Genomic DNA, 14,153 nt, shown 5'->3' with positions numbered 1-14,153 from the left:
GCATTATAGTTTGGCCAAGTTGCGCCCATACAACTAGGGTCTGGTCTGTCTTTAATTGTCATGCCAAGTTGTGTTTTATTTTTTTATTTCCTGGCTGATTTCATGGTATTTCATCCTGAGGTAGCATTCATCAAGCTGTGTATGCTACCAGGCCTTAAAAACATATTTCTCTCTCTAAGTTTATCAAATAATTATTCGTTTTGATTTCATAATGTTTTGAAGCTTCTGTAAATTAATTACCTTGGATTGGAATTCACGATGAAAATCTATATGTAAGTGTAAATTATATATAATACCTCCTCCCCCCCACCTCAAAAAAAAAAAAATACAACAAATAAAGTTGCTAGAGGCGTGCACAGAAAAATAAAAGTATTTTGGGGATATCCATAGAAATACTGGATTTTTATCACTTAAATGGGGGAAATCAAATTCATGTCAATTTTATTTAATATAGATAAATTTTTATATTTAACCCAGTCTATTTTTTTTTCAATCCATTGCTTTGTTTAATTACAGCATTTACTCAAAAGTAAGTCATCTCAAGATAGCCTTTAAAATTACAAATAAGGTGTTATGGATCAAATATAAGCTATAATGGACTTCAAGACATTTATTTATCTAATATCTTGTAAAGTTTCCATTTAATCTGTTTCTGAGACGTACATAAATTTCAATCCGACATTGGTATCTTTAATCTTTATTACTGCACAATATGAAAATACTTTGTATTAATTTTTAACCTCTCCTTTTTTTTAACAATTCTCATTTATTGTCTGGAGAGTGTGGGAAGATATTTGTATACTCAGTTTCCTACACCAAAATCTGTTATCTAATAAAATATGATATTTCAATGAATAAAAAAAACACAACTTTCTGAAACATCAAGAAAATTGAATTAAATTTTCAGGAATTACAAAGTACAGTATTGTGCAAAAGTTTATATTTTTATATACGTGCAATTGAATTGTATAATATGAAATTCGAATACATCTTCCCACGCTCTCCAGACATTTAAATATAGATATTAAAAAAATAAGGAGATGTTAAAAATTAAGACAATGTACTATCATATTGCGCAGTAATAAGGATTGAAGGTACTAATCTCGGGTTAAAATTTATGTACTTCGCATGGACAGATTAAATAAAAACTTTACAATATAATAGATAAATAAACGCACTAACGTCCATTATAGCTTTTATTTGATCTATTACACCCTATTTGGGATTTTGAAGGCTATCTTGAGATGACTTATTTCCCAGTGAATTTTGCAATAAAACGAAGCAACGGATTGAAAAAAAGAAAGGAAAAAAATAGATTAACAAATTTTATTTTAGCCACGATCAAAGACAATAATTATAATTATCCCCTTCCGAAAAAATAGTCAAAAAGTTACCTCTAATGGACAGTAAGAAAATGAACCCCGTTCTTTTTTTTCCCGTTTGTCGTTCAAAATATGAACGGAAAGAAGGAATGCCGTTCGTGTTCCGTTTATATACACTAAAGACACCGTAAATGACCTTTTGAAATTATAAGATTTTAGTGTAGTTTTCGGTTCGCTATTGGAAACTCAAATAGACACAGATTCGATTACTATGTAAAATTCCTCTATGAAGAACTTATGTTTTGAGCCTTAACAGTTTCTTCGCCTCTGAGAAAAATATTGTCTTAATTAACAAAGTATCAGAAGGGAATGAAAAGGTAGATCCTTTACCCTAGTAGACTACATCATGATTCCACAATCACATAAATGTAATCATCATTGAGTGGTTTTTTGCATAGATGAATATGTATAATAAGAAGAACATCCAAATTAAAAGTTATAACTAACTAGCTTAATCTGTTTCTATCAGATCAAAATTTCTCAGAATCACCACGGAAAGCAAGATCTCTTTTTCCCCAAAAAAGAACAATAATTTCCTTCCAAGTCTCTTCCTGACCCATATGGCTGATCTACTTTTATAGTGTGTTGGTTCAGGGCAAAGGAAATAACGTTGTGCTCTTGGTGAATGTTGGGAAGGAATTGATTTTATTCTCTCTCGATTCTAGTAGATCCCCAAGAAGAAGATCTATGGTTAATATATATAAATATAACTTTAAGTATGTATATCAATTGATATTAAACTACAAAACAATTAGAGTTCCCATAAGAGGTCCCCTATTTAACAGCTCTCTTTTATCATTGAATAGATGACACTACTCTTCAATAGTCCCAAAGCTAGGAGATACTCACCTGGTCTTCTCTCAGTTGGTGTTCTTTTGCAAAACGTGAGTACATACCTCTACGACCAAACCTAAAGGTCGAATGCTCTTACAATTCCTAGTCCTAAGTATCTCAGTGCTCTGTCAAGTGTAGTGACTGTAGAGACTGGATTGCCCGTTTCAACGGTTAAATATCTCGGAGCAAGGCTAAAAGTCCTTAATAGTAGAGACTGCAATGTTAATCTCATGATTGATTTAGTGTACTTAGCACAACGAATTTGTGAGAGGTAAGTTCCTTGTTTGTGAGAACAACCAAACGACCAAAACAGTTCTCACATTCATGGTCAAGTATACCAGAAGAAAATATATGGATATGGTCACTCATCCAGGTGGTAAAAATAAATGCAGAATTTATAAACAGTCAATCAAGAAGACTCTTTATCAAATCTAGTTCATTGTTGTTGTCGTATCCGTTGGCAACCACCCAGCCAACAGGAATTTCTATACTGAACTCATTTGTGGTGATGAGCTCCAGGCCACAATACCTCACCCACACAACAGCACTAGGAAGGTGCATCTCCTCTTCGACCCTGTACACAACTTCAAAACATTTACAACTGTTTTCGGAGGCAAGACTTCTTCAACATTCCTTTGGATTTACTCTGTACCAAACCATCATTGCGTCCAAACTTCGCACAAATAAGAGAAATTCACTTTGAAGAGTCAGCATTCAATGTGAAGCAAGCACATAAGCTTTACCTAAAGGCTGTTTATCCAACAGATATTATAAAGACAAATGCGACATTGGCTGACGCAGTCTTTCATGAGTCAATCATTGGAGCCCTCAAGTTCTACTCGGATGAAAAGCCAGAATTCATGAACACAGCTAATTTGGTTGAGTTTGTACGGACCATGTGTAACATCTTGAATGTCAAGGCTCCAACAGTGGGACTGAGAAAAAAGGACGTTATCAGAAAACCAGTCACCAAAGAAAACTAGCATGGGATGTCCTTCCTCAAGGAGTTTGGTCACTTCCTCACCATCTTGGAAGAGAGTGGTGAAAGGGGTCTGACCACTGAAACTTTTGTAGCAACCAAACATACATGACTTGTTGTAGCCGATCTTCCCAAGTACTTACTGGATGGAGCAGATGACGACTTCGTCTACATATTGCTTGTAATGTTCCAGTCTGACAACATCTAAGAAAGATTTGGTTAGTACAGACAACTCAGGGGAGCCAATGACAACATCAGTGTCAGGCAAATCCTGGCAGCAGAAAAGAAGATCGGAATAAAGTCCCTTGGGAAATTCAACGGCATGAATATCTCAGAGATCAAAGAGGTGTTGGCAGATGTTGACATTGAAAAGGCTAAAATCATCGTCACTGATGGGCAGTCTTCAGATATGGAGACAATGACCACTACAGGTGAAAGCAATACCCTGTAATTTGTTACGGGATACATTGTATTTTCTCTCAAGAAGAAACTAAAATGTGTATCTTGCAGATCATTTCTAATTTTTGGTTACTCTCTACTTCCCACTAGGATTATGCTTGTGGCAGACTCTGAAGAGAAACAAGTTGACATGAGCAAGTTCATTGATATAATGAACTGTCAACTCCAACATATATGTTGTTCCTCACTTGTCTTTACGCTCATTCTCTATTTAGTCACATTACCAGAATATATAGTGATGTAAATCCAGTGATTTTTTTTAGTTGCCCCGTTTTTTTGGAATTGGTAATCTGAAAAATGAATTTTCTTTTCATTAGCAGTTGTCATTACTATTTAATTCTTGAGTAGTGAACATCCTCTCCTAAATAGATTAAACTATATTCAAAACCTGATTGAATATTCGTGTGTATTCACAAAGAAAGGAGTGTAATCCTGAGGATTTTTTTTACTGATTTATAATTGTCAATCCTTGTTGGAATTAGAGTAGAATTGGGTATCGACATCGGAGTAATTTTGGAAAATGTTATTGTTTATTTTCATCTCTCCTTTCCCCTCGTCTCATCTGATTGTAGCTGACCTAATTAAACGTTAGGAGCATTATTATTTTTCTGCTCCAAAACATTCTTCAAATTGTCTGGGTTACCATATTGATTTTTATTTTGCATTGATTTTCATCATTAAGCATGCAAGAAAAAAATAACTGCCTAATCAGATCACCAAATCGAAGAACTTCCTTTGTTGCTACCTTCTGTGAAAAAATGCAGGAGCTCAGAAATAACAATTGAAGTCATAGTTGGGACAGAGTGTGAACAAGGTCAAAAATGGGCATGCATTCTTGTCAAAATTTCGCAAATCCTTTTCAATGTGATGGACAAGACCTTGGTTGCTGAACTCAATGATGGAATAAGACAAGAAAGAATCTATTAAAAAACCAGCAACTGATTTCAATGAACGAAATATTGCAAAGTTGCAATACTTAGTTTAAATTTAATCAGTGCAACTCCATCTGACTTAGAAAAGGAACATTAAAAAAAGTAGGGTTAGCCGGCGGCAATAATGGTGTTGCATTAACAACCCAGAACATATTGTTTAAAAAACAAGTGACCTCTTAACATATCCTCTATTGAAATATCTTAATTTCTTTACAATTTCCAAACTTATTAATTCGGAGATCCTCTTCTAAACTACTAAGTACTTGTATATTACTCTTGCGAAGATTTTGGATCTCCTTACACATAAATTAAATTAAAATAATTACTAAATGTTTGCCACACGAGTTAATTATGAGTTGTTTTATGAAGACAATAGTTAAAATGTATCAAAATAGTAATACGTGTTTTAGTATTGATTGGACAAATATATAAAAAAATAAGAACAATAATATTTAAATTCCCTATTTATGAGCTCTCCGTTATTTTATTTTTTTATCTTATTGATTCCTGCGCTTTATTTTAGACATGCAAATGCCATTTCATTATAGTGTTTACGCATATAGTATTAAAATAATATATAAGTCCCACCATAGTGAAATAAATGTATATTCCTTAATGTCTATATTTATCAATTTTGAGAGTTAAAAAAAATCTTTTTTTGAGAATATTTTATGTCCAATTTTTCATTTTTTTATTGCCACTCAAGTCATATAATAATAATAATATAATATAATAAAGTCTGATAATTTGAGTTTCATAAAACTCTCGACAGTTCAAAGTTAAATAAATGTTTATAAAATTAAAATTGTAGTCTTGGTTTATTACTGATTGTAAAAATTCAATAAAAAACGTTAGTAAATGTAAATTAATTAAGCTTTTTGTATTTATTTTCTATAAAAAATAGTTACTTATGTTGAAAAGTAATGTTTTTATAAAATACAATGAAGTCAAATGAACTTTTTCAAAAAATAAGTTTTATAGTAGTAAACATAATCTGTCATTAGTATTTTATATGTTATCCCTCAAAAATGGCTCCGTTCTATTCAAAAACTGATAATAAACATGTAGACGCTGTACGTGTACTTTGTACAACATGCACCTTTTTGAAGAATCCCTTTATTTAACAGTATAATTTTAGAATTGTGAAAAATAAATAATAATTTATTCTTCAAATATAAAATTTAAACTCATTAATATGTTATTTATAATTTTCATTCATTTTTAAAAATTCTTTTTTTTTTTCAGTTCCTTTTAAAACTTACTTTAAATTATACTTTATATCAATTAACGATATTTTGTATTAAAATATCATTTTTGCTAGCTTTAGATGATAGAACCTGATAACATTTTTATTTTTGATATCTTAAAAAATCATTTTTTATTAACTAGTTAATTGAAGATACAGAGTTTTTTGATCATATTTTTTCCCTTTAAGTAAAATAAATAATTAAATAATAATAATCAAGAGAATGAAAATTTTGTGTATTTTGGGCATGTTAAAAAACAACAACAACCAAAAATCAAACATGGTACCCCTACAACTTAAGACATGTTTTGAATGAGAGTAGCATAGTTGTCATGACGTTTCATTCGATTAGCTATGATAAGGGAGGATGATGGGTAGAAGGAAATAAACCAGGACATTGGCAAGAATTACTCGGATATCGATCCTCAATTCCCCTCGGAGTTCAACAAGGACTTAGAATTATGACTCCGTCTTTTATGAGCACACACGAATATTTGATTACGTTTTGAATATAATATAATGAAATTTAGTATAGGAAAATAAGTTCACCTCTCAGGAGTTAAATAGTAATGACAACTTCGGATGAAAAAAAAAATCATTCTTCAAATTACCAATTCCAAAAAAGTGGATGGGCCAGCTTAAAAAATACACACCATTTACATCACTAATAATCAATGTGAGTTTCAGCTGACGGACAAAAATGCTGTTTCATAATGTAATTGGACAACTTAAGAACAATTACCAATTATTCTCAAACTGATTATAATTAATCGGCTTGAAATCAACTTACCACTTTATCATTCCTGTCTTAATCTACAAGGATAGATCTAGAAGCAATAATTCATTTGGCAGCCTAGTATAAACTTCAAACTCCAGCTATGAACATATGAGGTGTGTCAATATAAAAAAACAATCTTGAACAAAAATCAAGAGATAGAGAAAAGCTCAATTATTTGTTTTACTTTTTGATGGCCAATATTTCATAGACATACTTGTGTCAGTTTTAAAAGATTTCAAAATTCATTTTGTGGATGAGTTAAAATACCCAAGAATCTTAGCCATAGATTAAAACCTATATTTGATATAAGGGACTTGTATTGACACCGATATGGCCTTTCAAATCTCATCTGTCAACTTTTCAGTTTTTTACTTCGGCGATCAATTTAGGCTTTTTTAAGGGCAATTTACGGTGGTTCCAAAGGGGGAATAGGAAAAATTTGTTGTTTGAAATTGAAGATAATTAAACAAAGATTACATAGAAATATAATCCACATTCAATTTAGAAAAAAAAATTCTGGATAGCCTTTGTGTTGACGGCCAAATATACAAAATATATTGCATGACAATAGATTTTATAGTATGTTGCTTTTATTCTTCGACAAACTTCCTTATGATTAGGATGGCTCCTTGATTATAATGCTCCAAATATAAATAAAAATCAAATTATTTTAAAAAAATATATGGTTTATATTATTTAGGATAATAGTAAAAGGGATTTGAATTTAACAAAATTTTTGAGTGCAAAGGGGATTAATTAATTATAATTATTCATTTAGTAGTACTTCAAAGTACCCAAATATTGACCGAGAAAAGTTTTTATAATCAATGAATGGTATTTTTATATGTAAGTAATTATGTTATACATTAAAAGTCTGTAACAAAAGGCTTATTGTCCAAAGACGTGGTTGATCCTTGGCCCAAACTTGATTCTCTCTTTTTTATTTTCTTCCAATCCTCAAAAGAGGATGGACAGGCACTTCCAGTACTGTGTCTCTTTTTCATACTGTACTTCCCTGGATATCCGTTATTATTTATCGTTTTGTGAATAAATTCAGCATATTCATCCAAGTCTTCATCTTGTGCATCATCGCCATCGATAGGCATGTCTGCCTTCCCATTAATTTTTTTATTTGTGATTGTCTTTCTCTCCTCCTCAGGTGTAGCAAGACTTACAGAGATTGAGGGAAGGGTCTTTTGTTGATACAAAAGTTTTACTCTCGATCTTGGGTTTGTGCGAATAGGCGTTGAGTTGTATCTAACAATGGTTGATGGGCGTTCAGGATGTTGGTTACTTTTACAAGAATTTGTAGGAGAAGGGGTGTTAGATATATGAGGAGAAGAAGTGCTGGGTAGAGGATTCCAACTGGAGGAGTTGGCTACTTCTGATGACATCCCTAAAAAAATGATAACAATTAAATAAATACATTAATAGGATAATATTATGGTGGCTGGTAATTTGGTCGTAAAAATATTTGCCTCTGGTAATTTTATCGCATATATTTTACCCTGTGGTCATTTTGCTTCTTGGAGATTTTGCCACATAATATATTCGCCACTTTTTTATACTTGATATTATAGGTTCAACCTTATCTTTAGTGTTTACTGTTGTATCAACTCAGTTATAGATCTGAAGCAGAACATTAATGAAAAATAGTTAGAAGATAAATAAGGAGTAGCATTTATAAAGAAAAAGGAGTCACAGATCTGGGATCATGAGTCTATTTTGAAAGGATTAATTGGCTAGTGGCACGTTACTCATTGCTATGATCTTAGTTTATGCTTGAAAAAAGGAAGAAGCTCCATTAATAGAAGGAAAATAATGTTTCCCCAGTTAAGACTAATGATAAATTACGAACCTATAACATAAAAAGTCAAAAAAATCTACAGGATGCAAAATTATCAGAGGAGAAAATGTATGCTGCAAAATTACCTAGAACCTCATATCATTATTGTTCCTAAAGAGATATCGTAAAGATGAGTGGTGGCCACTATCGTTTCCATTAATTATGATTAGACAAGTACGGAGAACTTTACCTATTCATGTAAGAACTCAATGATATGTAAAACTCTTAAATAACATTTTATTAGCATAGTATTTGAAACAAAACTTGTACACAATGCAATTAAAAGTCGAATCCAGGGATTGACCTGAATTTTAAGTTTATTTTATAGTATAATTTTAACAAAAATACAATATAAAAAATGGTATAGATTAATTCGTAATTGCAAAAAAAAAAAAAAAAGAATAACTGTCAAATTGATTTGTGAGGGATTTTTTTTAAAGCCTTTCTTAGCAATTATATAACAGTAAATAATACGTTGTATTCTTTTATGCAACATTATCAAATATGGAGGGTTGATGATAGTCGTTCAAAATTGCTAATCTTTCATCGTTCAAAAAATCGTTCATGAACGATAAATTATGAACGAATTCAAAAAAGTGAACGACAAAAAGTACACATTTAAATCATTCATCGTTCATTTAGAATAAATTATCTTCAGAGAGACTTATTTTTTTTTAATATCTTCTATAATCAAATTGTTTATTAATGTTTTAATGAAGTACATTTATTTCTCTCGATAGAAATATTTTCTCACAGACATATTTGAGATGTTTAGGAGTACTTTAGACGTTTCAATATTTAAAAAAATGGTATATTATTTACTAATGATAGGAATTCTGGCTCATTTGAGAGGAACGGCTCTTTCGGCTCGGCTCCCTGAAAAGAGACGGCCCTTTCGGTTCCCAAACGGGTCTTCATATTTTTTTTTTGTTTTTCTAGAAAAAATTTCAACGATTGTCGAATGACTTATTTTTTTAGAAAAGATATCCCCCCAAACAAAATTGGAAAACGATGAGAAGAAATTAATTCGAAATTACAGGAAATATTTAATTATAATTTCATCTCAATCTTAACTCTGTGCCAAAATATTTGTATATTTTATGACATGAAATAAATCACCTACACTCACTCGTTGAATACAAAATAATTTCAACAATCCATAATATCCAAAGTACCAATTTATGTAATAAGAGGGCAGAGGAGCTGAGGCCCCACCACAAGGGTATATCAGGTCGGATCTGGTCCGTGAGCCGTAGTCTGACGACCCTTGTATTAAACAATGTTGGAAATTTGTCTTTGTACTATTATTGCACTTTATTTTTATGACATTGGTCCAAACGAAACGAAAAGTCGTTTAAAAAGTGCATGATGAATGATTAAACTAATTAAAAGGTATGAATAAAAAAAATATTCTTGCCAGTTACTTCCTCCTTGTTTTGTACTCAACAGTCTATGTAACTTTAAAAACGGACCATTCTGTTTGATCTAAATCATATGTTTAGTTTGTTTTTAAAAGGCATAACGGTTAGAACTATTTTGCGTGTTCGGCGATTTGTTGTCATATTAATTTGATTATGAGAAAGTTAATCCCGATCAGACCAATTTTTTTCGTCTCATATACTATGATTTGATGAAGTACGAAAAAAATATTGGCAACAAAAAGAAAAATGGAAAAATTAATTATAGAATTCGTCTTACACAATTTAGTGAACTAAACGAATTAAAAAAAACCTCAATTAAAGTGAGCTAAACGATTAAAAAAGGTGAGCAACAACAAGCCAGCAAATATCTAAGTTAAATATTTAATTTTGAAATGAAGTCGTATCATCTGGTAGCTTTAACAAGAATCAGATGATCCATTTCATTTCGATTAAATGTTGACTCCTTAATGAGGAAGATGGAATTAGAATAATCAAATTGTGGAAAATGATTGGTAAACTCAAGGATATTCAAATCTATCTCGTAATATATATATGTATTTATCATATTTGTAATTCAGTTTAATCGAGTAATGTTGACAATATTGTCCATTTGAAAGATCAGAGTAAAACAATTAGATTATTTGTAAATAATTTTTTTACAATACAATTTCAAGTAGAAATGAGTGTGAATGTTATATTGGGAGTAAGGCACACAGCAAGTGAGCAATAAGAAATTGAAGAAAGATCCAAATTAGGATTTTAATTAAAATTAATCAAAATATCTCACGTGGTACCTTATATTGTCACGAATAGCTTTTTTATCCACTTTCAACTTCTACTGTTAAACGGGAAAATAATCATTTTAAAAACATATGGTAGCTAGCCTTCTGTATTTTTCTTATTGCCAAATGTTTATTTTTGTTTTAGAGAATAGTTATTAATTATTATATACATAGTTGAATTGATAATATTATCAATGACTTAGTTTGGAATGATATGAATTCTAGATATGGACCCTTGATATAAATAAGTATAAAAATCAAACTCATATGAATAACTTTTTTGAATTAAAGCAGTGAGTCTGCTACTTTAAATCATACAGGAGTCAATTTAAGAAAATCAAGAAAAACAGCTAAAAATTTAATTAGAATCTATTAATTAGTTTGTGAGTTATTGTGTTAAGTGTGACGCTATTTTTGTTATTTATAAAACAATTGATCAAAAACAATTTCGTATTTTAACTTTACACTACTTTTTGATGGGAAAAAGTATTGTTTAAGCTAAAAAAAAGCTTGCAAAGTGTTATGGGTACTCCGTTACATAAATTGAATAAAAAAACATAGTATAATAATCATTTGAAAAAAACAATATTGAACGAACAAAATACTTGTTTTCTTTGTTTGACCGGGAATGTTCACCCCCTGTGAAATTAGTAAATATCCTTCTTTTAAAACAGTTAGTGAACTAGTGTAAAAGGTTACCCCAAAATAACAAATTTTATTACACTATATACAGGTGGCATATACACAAAATTACACTATTTAAGTTTGTAAAATTTAATAAAATATATTTAATCTATTTTATATCCGTAAAATCAATGAAATTACTAATATGAGCTGAAGGCATACCTAAAAAATATATATTCTTTCTTTAAAATGTTAATCTTAACTGTATTAGTCTGGAATCTCAACAAAATATAATTTGCTATTTTCATAGTCAAAATATTAGAATTTTAATATAGATAAAAAATTCTATGAAATGTTCATTATTTTTAATGAATTTTGAGTACAAAATAAGTACGTCTTAATTTTGATGGGGAATTAAAGTTGGTTTGATATAAACTGGGGGTATAGAAAATCCCATTTTACTAACGAAGGGTTAAAAAACTATACATATTATTGTAAATTACAATTCCTAGAGTAGGTTATTAAATTCTGTTAAAAGGGGACAAGGGGCCGCCAAGATTTTTTTCATTATTTGTATTTGTCGGTTTATTAATGGTGAGTCTCCCATACTCAATCCCTCCATTCCCCAATAACAAAACCGTAATTACAGCTGATATACTTGAAGAAATGTAGTTTTGACTCTATTGCATTAATTCAGATTTATAAGAGCTAAGAAAAAGTCCCTAAATTGCTAATCCAAAGTCTTGAGTATCAAATCTTAAGTCTTTTTGAACAGGTTCATATCTTTGATTATCATTTTATTCAGTCCAATTCGAGTCTTAGGATTGAGCTCATTTTATGAGCATCATTATTTTTAAGTTAATTAAATTCTCAATTGGTATTTGAATAATTAATATTCGTTTTTTGCTATTTATTCTGACTCGAATATAGATGGAATTAAATCAACATTGTTTTCTGAATTTCTTTTAATTTCTTTATATATTTTAAGAAATTAAGACATGAATCAAAAATATGTAAGTTCTGGAAACCTTTTTGTCGAAATTGTCGAAGAGCTTTCATAAAAAAGGTACATATGGAACAATGTGTCAGGTTTTTGAAGGTAACAAATATAGAAAAGAAAAATGACTTCCTTAAGGAAGCAAATATCCGTAAAGTATTGATCTTGCATGATTCAAACAGAGTTCGTTACCTACCTTTACTCATTTCTTTTTTTTATGAGCTGCAATGATGATGTAATTATTTTGCTTACAATGTTATATATAAGTGTTTAAAACGGTATGAATTTAGGGATGTGAAAATTGGCAAAATCCCGGCAAGTGTAAATGAAAAAAAAGTACTATTATTATATATAATCATTACTCCTCGCTCATTTGAAAATTCAAGCGTATTTGCGAGCAATTAACAATATAGTTAGATCAATAGATCCACATTGTTACTCTCTGTCATTCATGAGTACAATCACTAGTGATTACTACATTCTTGAATGTTCTCTCTTCAATAATTAATGAATAATGAGAACAGCTTTAAAAAATAGTCTTCAGATTGCCAACTAGAAAAAAAATTCAAACACGTTAATGTAATATTTTATGCAACTGTAACTATAGTGATCTCTGTTAGCATCAGATATGTCGTCTTTGAGGTTACCATAATTTTTATTTGGTTATCTGAGGCCTGGTTTTTTACGCTCAGAGCAATTTTGACAATTTTCATATTCCTAGGTATGATGCAAATGTCACTAAAATGTCAGTTCTAATAGTGTTAAAAAAATGCCAAATAATCTATAAAGTGAGGGAATTTATGATAAAGTTCAAGTGCAAAAATTATTTTGACAGTGAAAAAAAAAAAATAGCAAGAAAAATAAAAACAAATAAACAACAAAAACGAAGAAACAAAATGAGGAATGAAGAAAGAATGAAAGATTAAGTAAAATGAAATGGTAACCACTTCAAGACTCAGATAAATGATATTTGCTATGGACGACCAAAGAGATCCAGAAATTAAGAAGTACTCTTTTCAAAAGTCACGGCTCAATATTGAAGAAAAATTTAAATGAGAGTTTGATTTGGTTAGCTTTCTTATAAGGATACGTTTGTGCCAAATTTATTTTCTGTTCCACCTAAAAGTCTTAATATTCGCTTCCGATTTTTGATAACATATTCTTCTAACATTGACGCTGGAAACTCAGTTTGTACACTTTTATCCTGATATACTGAGGGATTGGTTGAGTTAGCCGTGGTATGTACTGACTGATTGATCGAAGGAGGTCTCACTGAAAGAGATATTCTTTCCAGTTTCTCCATAACGTATTTCATCTAATGGGATAAAGATGTTATTATATGTTATTAATTCATCAATACTCATAAATAAGGATGCCATTTTTGTAATAAAAATTATGTTTAGAAATTACAAAAGGAAACACGGTTGTTGCGTGTGTTCTTTCTTCTTTTTAATTCATTATTTAAGAGTATTAACTTCTCCCTTTAATGTAAGTATTCTTGCCTATCTTTGGGGTAACTAGTTTTCAAAATGCATAATAAAATTTAAATATAATATTAACATTAATTATTTTACTCCTCTCAAAATAATATAGGAAGCAGTTGATAGTAACAAAGGTCGAATTAAGTAATCCCACAAGTCTCGCTCCCACCTTCTCGTTGCACTCGTTTTTCTTACAAAAATGGCATTCCTACTCATAAGTCAAGGAATACTATATCAATGGAACCCGCAAACTTTTTTCCTCTCCCTTTTTGACAAACAAGAGGCTATTTTTGGTTCTATTTGTATAATGGTTATGTAATAAAAGAAAGATTTGATAAATATTATTCTTATAATATGAAATTAATAGGTTAAAATCTTGTATTTTCTTAAGA

General features: G+C 30.3%; 1 protein-coding gene across 1 annotated transcript in view; it reads right to left on the bottom strand.

Annotated features, from left to right (window-relative positions):
* Positions 1–7,278: 7,278 nt before the first annotated feature.
* Elk (Eag-like K[+] channel) overlaps positions 7,279–14,153 on the bottom strand; it is a 136,892-nt gene continuing 130,017 nt past the window's right edge. Inside the window, exons 13-14 of the mRNA XM_040709401.2 lie at positions 13,400–13,595; positions 7,279–8,006 (exon numbers count right to left, since the gene is read on the bottom strand). Of these exons, the coding sequence (XP_040565335.1) occupies positions 7,477–8,006; positions 13,400–13,595 (726 nt within the window). The 3' untranslated portion in view covers positions 7,279–7,476. The remainder of the gene's footprint in view (positions 8,007–13,399; positions 13,596–14,153) is intronic.

This window comes from Lepeophtheirus salmonis, chromosome 3 (genome assembly GCF_016086655.4).
Source record: "Lepeophtheirus salmonis chromosome 3, UVic_Lsal_1.4, whole genome shotgun sequence".
Taxonomy (NCBI): Eukaryota; Metazoa; Arthropoda; class Copepoda; order Siphonostomatoida; family Caligidae; genus Lepeophtheirus; species Lepeophtheirus salmonis.
Note: the sequence above shows the minus strand (reverse complement) of the source record. Positions and strands in the feature narration are given on the sequence as shown.